We start from the raw sequence: 19,700 nt of genomic DNA, 5'->3' as shown, positions 1-19,700 counted from the left end.
CCCTTTGACTGTCGCGGCCGTATATATACGTCTTACGAGGTACCGTGTTTGACGTATATACAGTGGACCCCCGCATAACGATGGCATCGCATAGCGATTTTTCCGCATAACGATTACTTTTATCGCAAAATTTTTGCCGCGCATACCGATTTTCGTCCGAGACGCGTTTCTGCAAAATAAGTCACCATGGGCCCCAAGAAAGCTTCTAGTGCCAACCCTGTGGTAAAAAGGGTGAGAATTAGTATGGAAATTAAGAAAGATTTTGAAGGGTTTGGGGCTAACCCTGAGAAGCCTATGCCAGTTGTGGAATCCATTGTGCCTACTTCAAAAATTAAGGAAATGTGTGCACAGTGGGTTGAACTGCAAACCTTTATGGATGAAAATCACCCTAACACAGCTATTGCAAGCCGTGCTGGTGACTATTACAATGACAATGTTGTGGCCCATTTTAGACAAATCGTAAAGGAACGGGAGGTACAGAGCTCTATGGACAGATTTGTTGTGCGACAGAGGTCCAGTGACTCTCAAGCTGGTCCTAGTGGCATTAAAAGAAGAAGGGAAGTAACCCTGCAAAAGGACTTGCTACCTCAAGTCCTAATGGAAGGGGATTCCCCTTCTAAACAGTAGCAACTTTGACACTCTCCCCTCCACCCATCCCATCAATCATCACCAGATCTTCATTAAAGGTAAGTGTCAATTATTCTATTGTTTTTGTAATTATTCTATTGCATTAAACTTAATATTTCATGTGGTAAAATTTTTTTTTTCATACTTTTGGGTGTCTTGCACGGATTAATTTGATTTCCATTATTTCTTATGGGGAAAATTGATTCGCTTTTCGATATTATTTCGGGGTCCACTTACGATGAGCTCTCAGGAACGGATTAATATCGAAACCGGGGGTCCACTGTATACTCATAAATTCTAGCGGCTTCAAATCAAGCAGGAGAAAGCTGGTAGGCTCACATGTGAGAGAATGGGTCTGTGGGGTCAGTGTGCACCATATAAAAAAATCCTGCAGCACGCAGTGCATAATGAGAAAAAAAACTCCGACCATTTTTTTAATTAAAATGCCGGCTGTGTGGTCTATTTTCATATAGTATTTATGGTTGTATTCTCGTTTTCTTGGTCTCATTTGATAGAATGGAAAACATATTATAGAAATAGAGGTGATTTTGATTGGTTTTACTATGAAAAGAACCTTGAAATGGAGCTCAAAGTAGGGGAAATGTTTGATTTTTGCCGATGTTCAAAAGTAAACAAATGATATCATTTTCCAATAAATGTCCAAGTAGCCATTCTAATATGCAGTCATGAATGGGTTGACATTATTTATACAATTATTACAATATTGCAGTAGTCTGCATAACAGTAAATCTTCTATTTTTTGTTTGAATAAAAATTCAAAATAGAAAGCAAGAGTAATATCAGAGGGGCCTGGAGACATGACTGATGAACAAAGAAAATGTTATTTTAGAGCCAGGAATGTCTGCATTGTTCATTCTGGACCCTATTTTGAAATTGTCATATTTTTTAATTTTCGTGAAATTGGCCAAATTGCAAATTTCTGATCACGTTATTGGGTAGTTGAAATCGGTAAATGGGCAGTTTCTTGTACTCAATCGATAGGAAAATTGGAGTTCTAAAGAAATTGCTGTGAGTTTGGTCGACTGGAACAATGGAATTAGCCGAAAACAGGGTTCAAAGTGGGTGAAATCGCCAATTCGTAAATATCACCAAGGTCGCTAACTTCGCGAGAGCGTAATTCCGACAGTTTTCCATCAAATTTCGTTTTTTTGATGTCATTACAATCGGGAAAAGATTCTCTATCATTTCATAAGAAAAAATAACTTTTTTTTAACTTTGCTAATGCAGATTTCCACCTCTGTCTACTCTTGCACTTGAGAAGTAGGATTCACAACTTGACCAACAAATTGGAGATGGAGATAAAACTTGACAACATTTTGGTCCTTCCTGGTCCATTATCAATTCCAGGATGGTCCAAAATGTGTAGGGACTGTGAGCTGCATTCTTCAGGATTAGGATGCAACTGATAGCCAGCTAGTAGTGGATTTTTCTATAGTTGTACAACTGGGTAATTTTGTAGGTAAAACAGGACAAGTTTGCACCCTAGAATATGAAATACATGAAGAAAGCCCATGATGTTTTCCATTTTTATTTAAATCATGCCAACTTAATATGACTGAAATAATTCAAGTCTGTTGTTCTCCCCTCAATCTTGGCTCACACTCTACCCTTGTCGGAAACTTCTCTGGACACTCATGGGTCTTCATTTGCAACTGGTAATTTGACCCCCCGTCGAATGATTGTAATTGATTGTTCAGCGAGAGGGTAGTCTGGAATCTGGTGGGCAAACGAGTCTTACTCAGAACCTGCTTCCAGAAGACTCGAAAGGTCCCATCCAGCTTGGGTATGTATATTATCAGTGTACTGTATATAATACATGTAGTATGTATTATTTTTTGGTGAAGATAATGTTTTGGCTATAAAAAATAAACACAGTAGTTTTAGTATGCTTTTGTTTAGTGTTAATGTAGTATTCCTGGTAAGACATTTCTTTTCAAGTAGCTTGTACATACTTGATTTTCCTTAGGTAGGCTATTTGAAATAGGTTCTTGCATACATTTTCTTCTGTTAAGCACTTTTTGCTTGGTAAAGTAAATCCAGTGAGTGGACGTTGTGGTAGTATAATAATTTGTACTGATTGCAGCTTTTTAAGGTACTGGAAAATGTCATTTCAATCTATAATAAAAAAAAATAGTGAATTAATGATAATAAGTTGTGACTGAGATGATTTTATTCACATTTAGATTTGTTGCTGGAGTGATCCTTCGGGAGAGAATTCCTGCATTTGAACGGATGCTGTGGCGGGCATGCCGCGGCAATGTGTTCCTCCGTCAAGCTGAAATGGATGATCCACTAGAGGACCCAGCTACAGTAAGTGCAGGATTTGTTACAGATTTTTCTCTGCTTAATCTCATCCCTAAATACTTTTGTTTAGTCAGTGATTTTTTAGCGTACAGGTACTTTTTATTAGGAAAACAGGCAGTCAGTCTTCACAAGAGGCATTTCAAAACCTTTAAAGGATTTCTTACAAATCCTTGTTATTCTTTCATCTACCTGTTTGCGTTTATTTTTATAGGCTTATCTTAAAATGTTTATCAGTTAAATTTCTGCATATTTTTCACTTAGGGTAATGCTTTTGTATCAGTATAGTCTCATTTTCTTATCTGTTTTTCTTCAAAATTTTATAACATTAATCTTTATTTCTTTTTCCTGTCCATTCCATATTTACATGCTTCTCTCATATCTCTCTTTTGGGCTCATTTGTCACTCGTATGCTTTATAGCAAAGGTATTTTACCTTTGCCCCCATTTGGCTATTGTGTGGTTGGTATAATTTTCTTCACTATAGTTGTTGTAACTATGATTAATCATATTTTAATCTTGCAGGGTGAGCAAGTCTACAAGTCAGTGTTCATCATCTTTTTCCAAGGAGATCAGCTAAAAATGCGCGTCAAGAAGATCTGCGAGGGTTTCCGTGCCACCATGTACCCATGCCCTGAAGCTCCTGCTGACAGACGGGAAATGGCCATGGGGGTCAAAACCCGCCTTGATGATCTCAATACTGTAAGTAGCTTCAAGAAAGATGGATTTGAAATGGTTAGCATACTAAGGGAAGCTAGGGAGGCTACAACTTCCCTATAATCTTCTTCACCTCTCAAAGCTTCTCCAAATAGAAATAATAATAATAATACCTATGTATTCAGATATTTGGGAGTGGACGTGTCAGCGGATGGGTCTATGAAAGATGAGGTGAATCATAGAATTGATGAGGGGAAAAGGGTGAGTGGTGCACTTAGGAGTCTGTGGAGACAAAGAACTTTGTCCTTGGAGGCAAAGAGGGGAATGTATGAGAGTATAGTTTTACCAACGCTCTTATATGGGTGTGAAGCATGGGTGATGAATGTTGCAGCGAGGAGAAGGCTGGAGGCAGTGGAGATGTCATGTCTGAGAGCAATGTGTGGTGTGAATATAATGCAGAGAATTCGTAGTTTGGAAGTTAGGAGGAGGTGCGGGATTACCAAAACTGTTGTCCAGAGGGCTGAGGAAGAGTTGTTGAGGTGGTTCGGACATGTGGAGAGAATGGAGCGAAACAGAATAACTTCAAGAGTGTATCAGTCTGTAGTGGAAGGAAGGCGGGGTAAGGGTCGGCCTAGGAAAGGTTGGAGGGAGGGGGTATAGGAGGTTTTGTGTGCGAGGGGCTTGGACTTCCAGCAGGCATGCGTGAGCGTGTTTGATAGGAGTGAATGGAGACAAATGGTTTTTAATACTTGACGTGCTGTTGGAGTGTGAGCAAAGTAACATTTATGAAGGGGTTCAGGGAAACCGGCAGGCCGGACTTGAGTCCTGGAGATGGGAAGTACAGTGCCTGCACTCTGAAGGAGGGGTGTTAATGTTGCAATTTAAAAACTGTAGTGTAAAGCACCCTTCTGGCAAGACAGTGATGGAGTGAATGATGGTGAAAGTTTTTCTTTTTCGGGCCACCCTGCCTTGGTGGGAATCGGCCAGTGTGATAATAAAAAATAAATACCTAGGTAGTAGGTTGGTAGACAGCAACCGCCCAGGGAGGTACTACCGTCCTGCCAAGCGAGTGTAAAACTGATACCTGTAATTGTTTTACACGATCGTAGGATTGCTGGTGTCTTTTTTTTTCTGTCTCATACACATGCAAGATTTCAGGTATGTCTTGCTACTTCTACTTACACTTAGGTCACACTACACATACATGTACAAGCATATATATACATACATACCCCTCTGGGTTTTCTTCTATTTTCTTTCTAGTTCTTGTTTATTTCCTCTTATCTCCATGGGGAAGTGGAACAGAATTCTTCCTCCGCAAGCCATGCATGTCGTAAGAGGCGACTAAAATGCTGGGATCAAGGGGCTAGTAACCCCTTCTTCTGTACATATTACTAAATGTAAAAGGAGAAACTTTTGTTTTTCCTTTTGGGCCACCCCGCCTCGGTGGGATACAGCTGGTGTGTTGAAAGAATAATAATAATAAAAATGACAACAGAGCTTCAAGACAAGACATTTAGACTCTCCCAACTAAATTGCCAATCCCTAAGCCCTTCCTGTATGGAAATTCTGGAGCCAACTCTGTTTTTTTTAAACAGTCATTTTCCACCAAGATGGGGGTCACCCAGTGAAGAAAAATGTTAATCTTTCATTCTCTAGCTGTTTTTCTGGAAGTGGATAGATAACAAATTTGACAAACTTTTTTCTGCTTCCTGAATTATTCCATACCTCCACACTATTTTCTATTTTTTTAGCTTCTTATTCTATGCATAATATTCATACCTCATATTGATCTCACATACAATATCAGCTCTGCCTCCAGGCTCCTCATCTTCACCTTTGACCTGATATGGAAAATTAAATCTTGACAGGTGTTAAGCCAGACACAAGACCACCGTCATCGAGTGTTGGTTTCTGCCGCACGAAACATCCGCGCCTGGATGATGAAAGTTTGGAAGATAAAGAGCATTTATCATACTCTTAATATGTTTAACTTGGACGTCATACAGAACGGTTTGATTGCTGAATGCTGGATCCCCGTTGCTAATTGGGAAGATGTGCAGCTTGCACTTCGCCGAGGCACTGTAAGTATTGCTACTTGGCATTTAAGTAGAAGATTTAATCTTAATTCAAATTCCGAATTTAAAGGTGAAAATAAAGATGTTTCCTTCCTCTGTAAGCCATGTGTGTCGTAAGAGGTGGCTAAAATGGTGGGAGCAAGGGGCTATTAACCCCTTCTGTATGAATTACTAAATTTAAAAAGAAAAACTTTTGTTTTTTTTGTTAGGTCACCCTGCCTTAGTGGCATATGGCCTGTTCATTGAAGAAAAAAAAATAGATGTTATTGAAACTATTATTCAGAGGGCTAAGGAGAGGTTGTTGAGATGGTTTGGACATTTAGAGAAGATGGAGTAAAATAGGGTGTATAAATTTGTAGTGTAGGAAGGTGGGGCAGAGGTTGCCCTAGGAAAGATTAGAGGGAAGGGTAAAGGTTTTGTGTGCAAGGGGCTTGGACATCCAGCAGATGTGTGTGTGTGTTAGGAGTGAGTAGAGGCAAATGGTTGAATCCTGGAGGTGGGAAGCACAGTGCCTGCACTCAGAAGGAGGGATAGGGATATTTACAGCTTGGAGCAGCATCTGAACTGTAGTATCAGTGCACCTCTGGTAAGACAGTGATGGGATAAATGATGGTGAAAGTGTTTCTTTTTTGGGTCACCCTGCCTTGGTGGAAGATGGCCAGTTTGTTAAAAATAATAATAATAATAATAATGATAATAATAATAATAATAATAATACACAATTTCTTTGAGCATGTCTGTAATTTGTCTTTACATATTATTCATGAGCATATTACTATTTATTTTATTAATGTTTACCTATTTTACACATAATTTATTTGCTAATAGTACAATATTATTTTACTGAAATCTTTTCATTCATGCCTTTGTTTTGTACCTCTTGCATTTACAGGAGAAAAGTGGAAGTTTGCCTGCAATTCTCAATAGACTGAGCACATTGGAAGCTCCACCAACATTTCACCGCACCAACAAATTCACCAAAGCCTTTCAGAATCTGATTGATTCCTATGGTGTGGCTACATACCGAGAAATAAATCCTGGTTAGTAACACCTCTTTTAAATTCCAGAAAATATAAAGGCATAAGCAAAACAAAATGGAAAATTGATAATGCTAAGTAGTAGGCAACAGTTTTTAAGATAGTGAAATTTTGTCCAATTGGACTGTGATAAAGGGGCTTGAATATGCATTGAAGTAGTGTAATTTTAATGTGTGGTATACACCTGGCAGTATAAACTTTTATTAGATAGTTTTTACTCTGCTGAGAAATCTAGGCTCTATACTATTCATGATGAATGTTAAATAATAGGTGACAGACACATTTTTTATTTCCCCTGTCATTATACAGTTAGGTTATAGTCACTTAGTGGAAACACTGCTCATAGATCTGTATGATATAATGGATGTATTGATATATATTTAAGAATTAATCATATTTTCTTATTGACAGCTCCCTTCACCATAATAACTTTCCCATTCCTGTTTGCCATTATGTTTGGTGATGTTGGACATGGAATAATTATGGCACTTTTTGGGGGTTGGATGGTTTGGCGAGAGAAACCTTTGTCAGCTAAGAAAACAGATAATGAGGTATGTACATTGTGGAGGAATATATTATGTTTGTAATATGCTTTTGTATTCAATTTTCAAATACACAAATAACCCGCACATAGAAGAGAGGAGCTTATGACGACGTTTCAGTCCGACTTGGACCATTTACAAAGTCACACTTAACGAAAAGGGCAGGAGGAGGTAGTGTGACTTGTAAATGGTCCAAGTCGGACCGAAACGTCGTCGTAAGTTCCTCTCTTCTATGTGCGGGTTATTTGTTATCGATTTTCATATAGTTTGTATTCTCAAGCTAAAATTTAGTTTTAATTTTCACTGCTGTCTCTGGTCAAGGCAGGGTGACCCAACGTGGACAACAATCATTATCATCATTCAAACCATGGAATGGGTGGGGTTTGAACCAATGATGAGCGAGTCCTGAAATTCTAGGCCAGTGTGTACTCAGCCAGCTGAAGTTTTAGGACTTGCTTACTATGGGGTTCAATCCTCACTCATTCTGTGCTTTGTTTGCAGTCGTATTATTATGATTTCGTGAATCATCATTCATTCAATTGCTCTTTTCTCAAAAGTGTGCTGACATCACAATTCAGATACCTATATGTGTGTTGTGAAAGTCATTAAGAAATGTCATCCTCTGAAGGCTTACAGAGGCTATTTATAGTAATGCATTTTTAACACTGGCTATCTCCCTCTGAGGTAGGGTGACCCAAAAAAGAGGAAGATTTCACCATCACTCATTTAATCTCTGTCTTGCAAGAAACATGCTGTTATCACAGTTCAGATGGCCCTCTGAACTGCAGCATCCACATCCATCTTTCAGAGTGCAGGCACTGTACTTCCCACCTCCAAAGACTCAAGTCTGGCTTACCAGTTACTCTTAATCCCTTCATAAATGTTAACTTCTCATGTTCTAACAGCACATCAAATTACAAAAACCACTTGCCTCTGCTGACTCTCTTAACATGTTCATACATATCTGTTGGATGTCCAACACACTTGTGTGAGCATGTTTTGCAAATTCTGTGCATAATGTTCTCGCCACATGCAGCTCTCAAACATGACATCTCTGCTTCCTCCAGCCTAGTCTGTGCCACAACATTTAAAGCCTTTTTTTTTTTTTTTTTTTTTTTTTTTAACAAGTCGGCCGTCTCCCACCGAGGCAGGGTGACCCAAAAAATCTAAAATGAAAGAAAATCCCCAAAAAGAAAATACTTTCATCATCATTCAACACTTTCACCTCACTCACACATAATCACTGTTTTTGCAGAGGTGCTCAGAACACAACAGTTTAGAAGCATATACGTATAAAGATACACAACATATCCCTCCAAACTGCTAATATCCCGAAACCCCTCCTTTAGAGTGCAGGCATTGTACTTCCCATTTCCAGGACTCAAGTCCGGCTATATAAAAATAACCGGTTTCCCTGAATCCCTTCACTAAATATTACCCTGCTCACACTCCAACAGATCGTCAGGTCCCAAATACCATTCGTCTCCATTCACTCCTATCGAACACGCTCATGCACGCCTGCTGGAAGTCCAAGCCCCTCGCCCACAAAACCTCCCTTACCCCTTCCTTCCAACCTTTTCGAGGACGACCCCTACCCCGCCTTCCTTCTCCTACAGATTTAAATGCTCTCCATGTCATTCTACTTTGATCCATTCTCTCTAAATGACCAAACCACCTCAACAACCCCTCTTCAGCCCTCTGACTAATACTTTTATTAACTCCACACCTTCTCCTAATTTCCACACTCCGAATTTTCTGCATAATATTTACACCACACATTGCCCTTAGACAGGACATCTCCACTGCCTCCAACCGCCTCCTCGCTGCTGCATTCACAACCCAAGCTTCACACCCATATAAGAGTGTTGGTACTACTATACTTTCATACATTCCCTTCTTTGCCTCCATAGATAACGTTTTTTGACTCCACATATACCTCAATGCACCACTCACCTTTTTTCCCTCATCAATTCTATGATTAACCTCATCCTTCATAAATCCATCCGCCGACACGTCAACTCCCAAGTATCTGAAAACATTCACTTCTTCCATACTCCTCCTCCCCAATTTGATATCCAATTTTTCTTTATCTAAATCATTTGATACCCTCATCACCTTACTCTTTTCTATGTTCACTTTCAACTTTCTACCTTTACACACACTCCCAAACTCATCCACTAACCTTTGCAATTTTTCTTTAGAATCTCCCATAAGCACAGTATCATCAGCAAAAAGTAACTGTGTCAATTCCCATTTTGTATTTGATTCCCCATAATTTAATCCCACCCCTCTCCCGAACACCCTAGCATTTACTTCTTTTACAACCCCATCTATAAATATATTAAACAACCATGGTGACATTACACATCCCTGTCTAAGACCTACTTTTACCGGGAAGTAGTCTCCCTCTCTTCTACACACCCTAACCTGAGCCTCACTATCCTCATAAAAACTCTTTACAGCATTTAATAACTTACCACCTATTCCATATACTTGCAACATCTGCCACATTGCTCCCCTATCCACTCTATCATATGCCTTTTCTAAATCCATAAATGCAATAAAAACTTCCCTACCTTTATCTAAATACTGTTCACATATATGCTTCAATGTAAACACTTGATCTACACATCCCCTACCCACTCTGAATCCTCCTTGCTCATTCGCAATCCTACATTCTGTCTTACCTCTAATTCTTTCAATAATAACCCTACCGTACACTTTTCCTAGTATACTCGGTAAACTTATTCCTCTATAATTTTTACAATCTCTTTTGTCCCCCTTCCCTTTATATATAAAGGGACTATACATGCTCTCTACCAATATCTAGGTACCTTCCCCTCTTTCATACATTTATTAAACAAAAGTACCAACCACTCCAACACTATATCCTCCCTTGCTTTTAACATTTCTGTCATGATCCCATCAGTTCCAGCTGCTTTACCTTCTTTCATTCTACGTAATGCCTCACGTACCTCGCCCACACTTACATTCTGCTCTCCCTCCCTCCCAAAAGATGGTATACCTCCCTGGCCAGTGCATGAAATTACCACCTCCCTTTCTTCGTCAACATTTAAAAGTTCCTCAAAATATTCTCGCCATCTACCTAATAACTCTATCTCCCCATCTGCTAACTCCCCTACTCTGTTTTTAACTGACAAATCCATACGTTCCCTAGGCTTTCTTAACTTGTAAAGGCTGGAGGTGAGTACAATCGGGGACCCGACCTTAAAATACGGAGCCGGTTGCGTTTTTTTTTGCAACTGTTGTACGAATATGTTGGAATGTAATGAACTATGCCTTAGTTAAAAGAGAACAAAAATGTGAAACACCAAAAACAGGGTGCTGAATATGCAGTGTTCTGTACTGTGATTAGTTGGCAAGCAAGCTATAAAAAGAGAGTGGATTACAGTGGACCCCCGCATAACGATTACCTCCGAATGCGACAAATTATGTAAGTATATTTATGTAAGTGCGTTTGTACGTGTATGTTTGGGGGTCTGAAATGGACTAATCTACTTCACAATATTTCTTATGGGAACAAGTTCGGTCAGTACTGGCACCTGAACATACTTCTGGAGTGAAAAAATATCGTTAACCGGGGGTCCACTGTATTTTTATAATTGCACTATTAATTAATAATTACAGTCTCTCCTCACTTAATGACTGGGTTCCATTCCTAAGACCACGTTGGTAAACGAATTTGTCACTAAATGAGGATCATACTAAAATGACAGTGGGTTTGTGTCAAACGTCCCGGTAAAGGGATATTGTCACCTTTGCACCATTTATAACATTTCTGGTTTATTTTTAAATGTTTATTCAGTATTGTATTGTATATTGTAATAAACAGAATAGTGGAAATCAGCTCTAATATACATAATTTAGGTATGCATACTGGTCAGAGAGCCCGTCGTAAGTCATCAGTGAATGGGTATGTTGCTAAGTGAGGAGAGGCTGTATATAAATTATAGCTTAAGGAGAATTTTCTCTTATTTTAGATCTGGAACATCTTCTTTGGAGGTCGATACATTATTCTTCTGATGGGTTTGTTCTCCATGTACACTGGTCTCATCTATAATGATGTCTTCTCCAAGTCGATCAACTTATTTGGCTCATCGTGGCATGGAGCTTACAAGTGAGTGTATTTTTAATAGCAAATCCTGTATAAAGGTTAAATTATGACATTATAAGTTTTTTTTCTTTTAACACACCAGTCCTGTCCCACCAAGGTAGAATGGGAAATGGCCGATGTGTTAAAAAAAAAAATGAAAAAAATTCCAAGGAAATGTTATTGCAAATGCATGTAATAGATTTATTGAGTTTTTAATTTTGAAAATATTATGACCACAAAAATTGCAATACTAGTTGTAGACTAATTTGGTAAAAACATAGTTAAGCTTTTCATGTTTAAACAAAATTACACTTTACTGCGAATCTTTTAACAAATTTAAAATTTAAAATTAAGATTTAAATTAAAAGGTGTCATTTGTAATGTTTAGGTACAGTAATTTGAAAATATGGGTTACATTCCTTCCAGTCAGTAAGGTAGAGGATGAAAGAAGGGTAGCCTACCAACACTATTGTTTTTATTCCTTGAAATATTATCAAAAGTAATTTTGTAACGACTAGTAAGATCTAAAATACTGTATCTACTACTGAGGACATGAGAATTAGTGTTGTAAGGAGGACACAAGATTTATCTGGAAGAAAGGTACAGTAACTTTAGTTGCAATATGGTGGAAAGTGATCTGGTTGGATAGTTGTTGGGTTGATGAGGGAGCAACCAGCAAGGTGCTGCATGAAGGATGTATGCAAAATAACCACAGGGGAAGCTATCATTTAACTCCCCTGTGGTTATTTTTGCATGTTTTATTGCTCGTTTGCTATTACTGCATTAAGGATGTAAATTAAGAACGAATAGTAAAAAATTGTTGCTTTTAAAATATTGCTTTTATTTTAAGTGCAATAGTTTAGGCTTTGGAATTAAGACTTCAAATATTTGTGCATTTTCCTCAGTTAGTGTTGTATGTATTTCCTTACAGTGATTCCACCATTCAGCAAAACAAAGAACTAACGTTAGATCCAGCCGATGTTAAACAATATGATCAGTATCCATATCCGTTTGGTCTGGACCCCATGTGGCAGTTGTCCAACAACAAAATCAACTTCTACAATTCATACAAGATGAAGATCTCAATTATTTTTGGAATAGTCCACATGTTGTTTGGTGTCATTCTTAGTGTTTGGAACCACAAGTAAGTTATTTGGTATCATTCTTAATGTTTGGAACCACAAGTAAGTTATTTGGTATCATTCTTAGTGTTTGGAACCACAAGTAAGTTATTTGGTATCATTCTTAATGTTTGGAACCACAAGTAAGTTATTTGGTATCATTCTTAATGTTTGGAACCACAAGTAAGTTATTTGGTATCATTCTTAATGTTTGGAACCACAAGTAAGTTATTTGGTATCATTCTTAATGTTTGGAACCACAAGTAAGTTATTTGGTATCATTCTTAATGTTTGGAACCACAAGTAAGTTATTTGGTATCATTCTTAATGTTTGGAACCACAAGTAAGTTATTTGGTATCATTCTTAATGTTTGGAACCACAAGTAAGTTATTTGGTATCATTCTTAATGTTTGGAACCACAAGTAAGTTATTTGGTATCATTCTTAATGTTTGGAACCACAAGTAAGTTATTTGGTATCATTCTTAATGTTTGGAACCACAAATAAGTCATTAAAACAACGTTGGATAGGAGTGAGTGGAGATGAATGGTTTTTGAGACGATGAGCTGTTGGAGTGTGAGCAGAGTAATATTTTGTGAAGGGTTTCAGGTAAACCAGTTAGCTGGGCTTGACTCCTGGAGGTGGGAAGTACAATGCCTGCCTGCACTCTGTAGGAGGGGTTTGGGATATTTTCTCTTGAGACATCTAAACTGTCTTATGTGAGTGCCTCTGGCAAGACAGTGATAGTGTGAATAATGGTGAAAGTGTTTCTTTTTTGGGTCAATGTGCCTTGGTGGGAGATGGCCAGCATATTTAAAAAAAAAAAAATTTTTTGATGAGAGGTGAAATAGGGTCAACTCTATTGCAATTTGAAGGTAAGATGCCATAATGGGGCTAATGAAAGGATATGTGCTTGGGCCATACAGAATTTTTTATTTATATGGTTACTCTCTCTGTACTTGATGGTTAATTCCATTTTGTCTAAGTAAGGAAGATTTCGTATGACTAGGCCATATGAAGGGAAAATTTAAACTTAATTTTGCTCTGCTCAAAAAAAAAAAAAAATGTACAGTATTTGTGTCAGGAATTTCATCATTAAAAATTAAATACCTATTTTAAAATTCATATTTTTACTAGGTAGTATTACATTCCTTTGTGTTTTTCATAGAATTTGCAATAATTTTCCTTTATTTGCTTTTCAGATTCTTTAACAAGGCAATGAACATCTACTGCGAGTTTATCCCACAAATAATTTTCTTAACGTGCTTGTTTGTTTACTTAGTACTACTCGTGTTCCATAAGTGGGTGTGGTATGGTGCTGGAGGGGATGTCTCTACTTCTCCAAGCTGTGCACCATCTATCCTCATCACTTTCATCAACATGGTTAGTGCTACACTTGGCATACAATTTATCGTGCAAGCTTCAATCCTTTTGAATGAAGCAGAGTTTGACCTTGAAATTGTAATAAAAAGAAATTACTTTTGATTAGTGTTATTAAAATTTAGTTCTAAATATTTAGCCCCAATTTTTGTTCAGATAGGTGCAGAATGGCAATTAAAAATTGGATTACAGTATTGTAGCAAGTCAGTTTTGTACACTAATGGTTTTTAAACACCATGAAGCACTATATAAAAATGGGGTTAACCCTTTCAGGGTCCAAGGCCAAAATCTGAAGTCACGCACCAGTGTCCAAGAAATTTTGAAAAAAAAAAAAAAAAAAAAAAAAAAAAATTATTTTTTCTTACAGAATTAAAGAGCATATTTTTGTGAAGGTAATAAAACAAAAAAAATTAGAATCTGATCAGTACTTACCGAGATACAGTGCCAAGAAGTTTGTAGAAAATAATGTGGTGGCAACATCGACGAATTCCACATACGCGTATTATATTATTTTGTTGTTTTAGTTGTTTTTTCTTTTCTTTTCCAATTTTTTTCTATTCCTACTAACATTTGGGGCCTGAGAGACCAATACTGTATATAATTTATATATATAAACTCACTGTATTGAACACAATAACCGCACTAAAGTTATTATCATATTATTGTTTACCACTGTTGTTTATTACAATAAACATGCACAAATATTGTATAATACTAATGTTCTATCATATATTTACATATTTACAATCACTGGACATGGTTTTAGAACTGCTGGAGCTTGTGGAACTCCTTGAAACAAGGCACCATGCACAGAGGCACCTTACATTCCTCACACATAAACCGAGTGTCTTTGCGTCTTTGTTGCCGTCGTTTTGTTTGTGCACAGACAATGCATCTCTTCTGAGCAAATTTCTTTTGAGTTGAAGGAAGCTGTATTATGAAATGATCACCTTCTCTCCTCAAACGCTTGGGTATATTGTGATGAATTCGAGGACCATGTTGTATTGCAGGTGTTGTTACCTGGTACTTCATTATGAGTTGTCTGACAACAGACAAACAAAATTCACCATACGGTGGTCTGTTACCAGTCTTTATTTGGTACATATTATATGCATTCAGCATTGAAATGTCCATGAGATGGAAGAAAAGTTTCATGTACCACTTGTAACTCTTACGAACACAGTCAACAAAACCAATCTGCATGTCACACTTGTCAACCAAGCGCATGTTTTGTGTATAATCAATCACTGTCACTGGTTTTCGAATACGTTCATTAGTCACTCGATCAACTTTGCCACTGTCTTGCATTTCATTACGGTGAATGGTTGTCAACAATGTGACATCTCGTTTGTCATGCCACCGTAATGCCATGATGTCATTGGCAGTAAACACCTGCACGTCATCACCACGAACACCTGCGTTGAGCCTGGGCATATGTTTACGATTAGAACGCACTGTGCCACACACATCTGTCTTGTTCACTCGCATGAAATCACTGAGTAATGGGCTTGTGTACCAGTTATCGGTATATAATGTATGGCCCTTACCAAGATAAGGTGCCATCATGTTTCTCACTACGTCACCTGATATACCCAATAACATCTTGGTATCTTTCAATGTTTTACTACCCGTGTATACAACAATATCCAACACCAGGCCACTGTCACAATCACAGAGTACAAACAATTTTATACCAAAGCGGTTCCTCTTGCTCGGTATATACTGCTTGAATGACAGTCTACCTTTGAACAAAATCAAAGACTCGTCAATTACAAGATTCTTGAATGGATAAAAGTATATCCTGAACTTTTGTTTGAGATACATGAAAACATTTCTAATCTTGTATAACCTGTCACTTCTGTCAGGCCTGGTTTTGTCAGAGAAGTGCAACATACGTAACAGTAAGATAAACCTGTTCACTGGTATTATTTCACTGAAGGATGGGGTACAAATTAGCCGATCTGTGGACCAGTATGCTTTTATATTATGCTTATAGACGTGAGGCATAAGCATTATTGTTGCAAAAAGCAAATACATTTCTGCAACAGTCGTCTCTTTCCACCTGTGTAGTCTTGACTGTGGTGATAAGATCGTATTTGCCATGGTGTACTGAAAATACTTATTACTTTCCCTGACAATAGTTTCCATCAATGGCTGGTCAAAGAATAATTCAAAGAATTCCAGTTCATTGGCCGTGGTTCCAAGGGGACAGGTAGGTAGAATTCCACTTTGAGAGTCATCAAAGTGGTGAGGGCTGGGAACAAAATTGGGATTTTGCTGCCAATCCCAGATACGGTTTGCTGGTGGATACTGGACATCATAGGCTGGTTGTACGGGTGGTTGTGGCGGGCTGGTGGGTGACGCTCCGCTTTGTCCTTGAACTGACGAGTCAGCAGCGTGGGTCCCCGCGTGGCACAGGTGAGTCACGCATGGCGGTGCCACTACCACCACCAGCCCCACTAACACCATCCACTGATGCCTGTGGCCCATCCATGCCAAGTGTAGCCACATCATCCTCACTATCACTACCTAAAACGGGTGTAGGGCCACGGGATGTACTCCGGGATGTACTCCGTCCCCTGGGCACAGCATAGGGTACACTACCCGAGCGCATGCGGCGGCGAACATACCGACGCTTCACTGGTGAATATGTTTCCTCACTATCACTACTCGAATGATCGTCGAGCGCAATAAAATCACAATCCACGTCAGAATCATCGTCATTACTGAAGTCAGAGGCCTGGCCACGGGAAAATATTAGTTTTCTCTTACGTTTAGGAACACCCGACCGTGAGTCACGAGTGCCCACACCAGAGGTAGAAGGTCGAGGATCGTCGGGGTTTTCTGCACTATTATCGATATCCTGGTCATTATTTTCGGTCACTAACTTATCAAAGCCGTAGAATTCGTCTTCATTTCCACTTCCATCAGTGTCAGAACTATCAGACAGGAAGAGGAGAGTCCCAATTTTCCGGGGAGTGAGAGCTGACTTGCGACGAGGCATGGTGAACAAGGGTGACTGAGCCGGCGTTCCCACAATGCTATGCAGGCGCCTAGATTTTTTGTTTACGGCGCACACCCACGGCGCAGACCCATTCTCTCACATGTAGGCCTATGAGCGCTTTCGCGCTAAATTTGACGGCGCTAGAATTTTGGCGTAGATCTACGGTTTGGACACTCACCGACCAGCCGTAGATCTACGGGACGGACCATGAAAGGGTTAACCATCCCCCTTCCTGATACAGTGGACCCCCGCATAACGATGGCATCACATAGCGATTTTTCCGCATACCGATTACTTTTATCGCAAAATTTTTGCCGCGCATACCGATTAAAAACCCGCTTACCGATTTTCGTCCGAGACGCGTCCAATGTGCCCTCACATGTGCCGGCCGTCCCATTGTTTACCAGCCAGCCTCCGCGGTAACATCCAAGCATACACTCGGAATATTTCGTATTATTACAGTGTTTTCGGTGCTGTTTCTGGAAAATAAGTGACCATGGGCCCCAAGAAAGCTTCTAGTGCCAACCCTGTGGTAAAAAGGGTGAGAATTAGTATGGAAATTAAGAAAGATTTTGAAGGGTTTGGGGCTAACCCTGAGAAGCCTATGCCAGTTGTGGAATCCATTGTGCCTACTTCAAAGATTAAGGAAATGTGTGCACAGTGGGTTGAACTGCAAACCTTTATAGATGAAAATCACCCTGACACAGCTGTTGCAAGCCGTGCTGGTGACTATTTCAATGACAATGTTATGGCCCATTTTAGGAAAGTCTTGAAGGAACGGGAGGTACAGAGCTCTATGGACAGATTTGTTGTGCGACAGAGGTCCAGTGACTCTCAAGCTGGTCCTAGTGGCATTAAAAGAAGAAGGGAAGTAACCCCAGAAAAGGACTTGCTACCTCAAGTCCTAATGGAAGGGGATTCCCCTTCTAAACAGTAAGAAGATAATGCTCTCCCCTCCTCCCATCCCATCAATCATCACCAGATCTTCAATAAAAGTAAGTGTCATGTAATTGTGCATGCCTTTTTCAGTTTGTGTGTATTAAAATTAACATTTCATGTGGTAAAAAAAATTTTTTTTCATACTTTTGGGCGTCTTGCACGGATTAATTTTATTTCCATTATTTCTTATGGGGAAAATTCATTCGCATAACGATTATTTCGCATAACGATGAGCCCTCTTGCACGGATTAAAATCGTTAACCGGGGGTCCACTGTATAGCGACTTTAATCCGTGCAAGAGGGCTCATTGTTATGCGAAATGATCGGTATGCGAATGAATTTTCCCCATAAGAAATAATGGAAATCAAATTAATCCGTGCAAGACACCCAAAAGTATGAAAAAAAAAATTTTACCACATGAAATATACATTTTCCTACACACAAAGAGAAGGATACATGCACAATAGTAGAGTAGTACATGCACAATATATATTGTGCATGTACTACTCTACTAAATGAAGAATAAATGACACTTACCTTTATTGAAGATGCAGCAATGACTGATGAGACACTGTGTCCTGGGAGTGCCTTTTCCTCCTGAGTACTGTAGGTCCTGTTTGGCATTTTCTTCCAGAACAGGCCTTATCACACTGTGTATGCCACTACGATTCTTAAATCTCTCAAACCAACCTTTGCTGGCTTTAAATTCACCAATATGAGCACTAGTTCCAGGCATTTTTCCCTGTTCACCTGGGTGTTAGTCGACTGGTGTGGGTTGCATCCTGGGAGACAAGATTAAGGACCCCAATGGAAATAAGTTAGACAGTCTTCGATGACACTGACTTTTTTGGGTTATCCTGGGTGGCAAATCCTCTGGGGTTAATTGTTTCTTGGTATTCTCAATAAGCCACACCAACAACGGTGCTACAGCAGCAGCAGCAGCAGCTGACAGTGCTACAGCAGCAGCAGACGATGCTACAGCAGCAGCAGACGGTACTACAGCAGCAGCAGACGGTACTACAGCAGCAGCAGCAGCAGCTGACGGTGGCAGCAGCAGCTGACAGTGCTACAGCAGCAGCAGACGATGCTACAGCAGCAGCAGACGATGCTACAGCAGCAGCAGACGATGCTACAGCAGCAGCAGACGGTACTACAGCAGCAGCAGCAGCTGACGGTGGTACAGCAGCAGCAGACGATGCTACAGCAGCAGCAGACGATGCTACAGCAGCAGCAGACGATGCTACAGCAGCAGCAGACGGTACTACAGCAGCAGCAGCAGCAGCAGCACGACGATGGTACAACAGCAGCAGCAGCTGCAGCAGTGCTACAGCAGCAGCAGCTGACGATGCTACAGCAGCAGCAGACAGCATGCTACAGCAGCAGCAGCACAGTGACTGCTACAGCAGCAGCAGCACAGTGCAGCAGCACTGACAGTGGTACAGCAGCAGAAGCAGCTGTACCACCAATAGTAGCGATGGTTGATTGGGGTTTATTATACAACCTGGCCAGCTCGGAGACATGCACTCCACTTTCATACTTATCAATGATCTTTTTCTTCATCTCTATAGTAATTCTCACCCTTATTGCTGTAGGGTTGGCACTAGAAGCTTTCTTGGGGCCCATGGTCACTTATTTTCCAGATAAAATCACCAAAAACACTGTAATAATACGAAATGTTCCGATTGTATGCTTGGATGTTACCGCGGAGGCTGGCTGGTAAACAATGCCACCGGCGGCACATGTGAGGCTGGCTAAGGCGCACATTGGACGCGTCTCGGACGAAGAGCGGTGAGCGGGTTTTTGAGCGGTATGCGAGGCAAAATTTTTGCGATAAAAGCGAGCGGTATGCGGATTAATGCGGGGGTCCACGTTATGTGATG

The 19,700-nt window shown here is 39.7% G+C and overlaps 1 protein-coding gene across 1 annotated transcript in view; it reads left to right on the top strand.

Annotated features, from left to right (window-relative positions):
• The window catches only part of LOC128693724 (V-type proton ATPase 116 kDa subunit a 1), a 120,562-nt gene that overhangs the window by 90,897 nt on the left and 9,965 nt on the right, over positions 1–19,700 (top strand). Inside the window, exons 5-13 of the mRNA XM_070091249.1 lie at positions 2,346–2,431; positions 2,832–2,958; positions 3,474–3,650; positions 5,477–5,689; positions 6,576–6,723; positions 7,132–7,271; positions 11,264–11,400; positions 12,308–12,520; positions 13,700–13,880. Of these exons, the coding sequence (XP_069947350.1) occupies positions 2,346–2,431; positions 2,832–2,958; positions 3,474–3,650; positions 5,477–5,689; positions 6,576–6,723; positions 7,132–7,271; positions 11,264–11,400; positions 12,308–12,520; positions 13,700–13,880 (1,422 nt within the window). The remainder of the gene's footprint in view (positions 1–2,345; positions 2,432–2,831; positions 2,959–3,473; positions 3,651–5,476; positions 5,690–6,575; positions 6,724–7,131; positions 7,272–11,263; positions 11,401–12,307; positions 12,521–13,699; positions 13,881–19,700) is intronic.

This window comes from Cherax quadricarinatus, chromosome 34, assembly GCF_038502225.1.
Source record: "Cherax quadricarinatus isolate ZL_2023a chromosome 34, ASM3850222v1, whole genome shotgun sequence".
NCBI classification, from domain to species: Eukaryota; Metazoa; Arthropoda; class Malacostraca; order Decapoda; family Parastacidae; genus Cherax; species Cherax quadricarinatus.
Note: the sequence above shows the minus strand (reverse complement) of the source record. Positions and strands in the feature narration are given on the sequence as shown.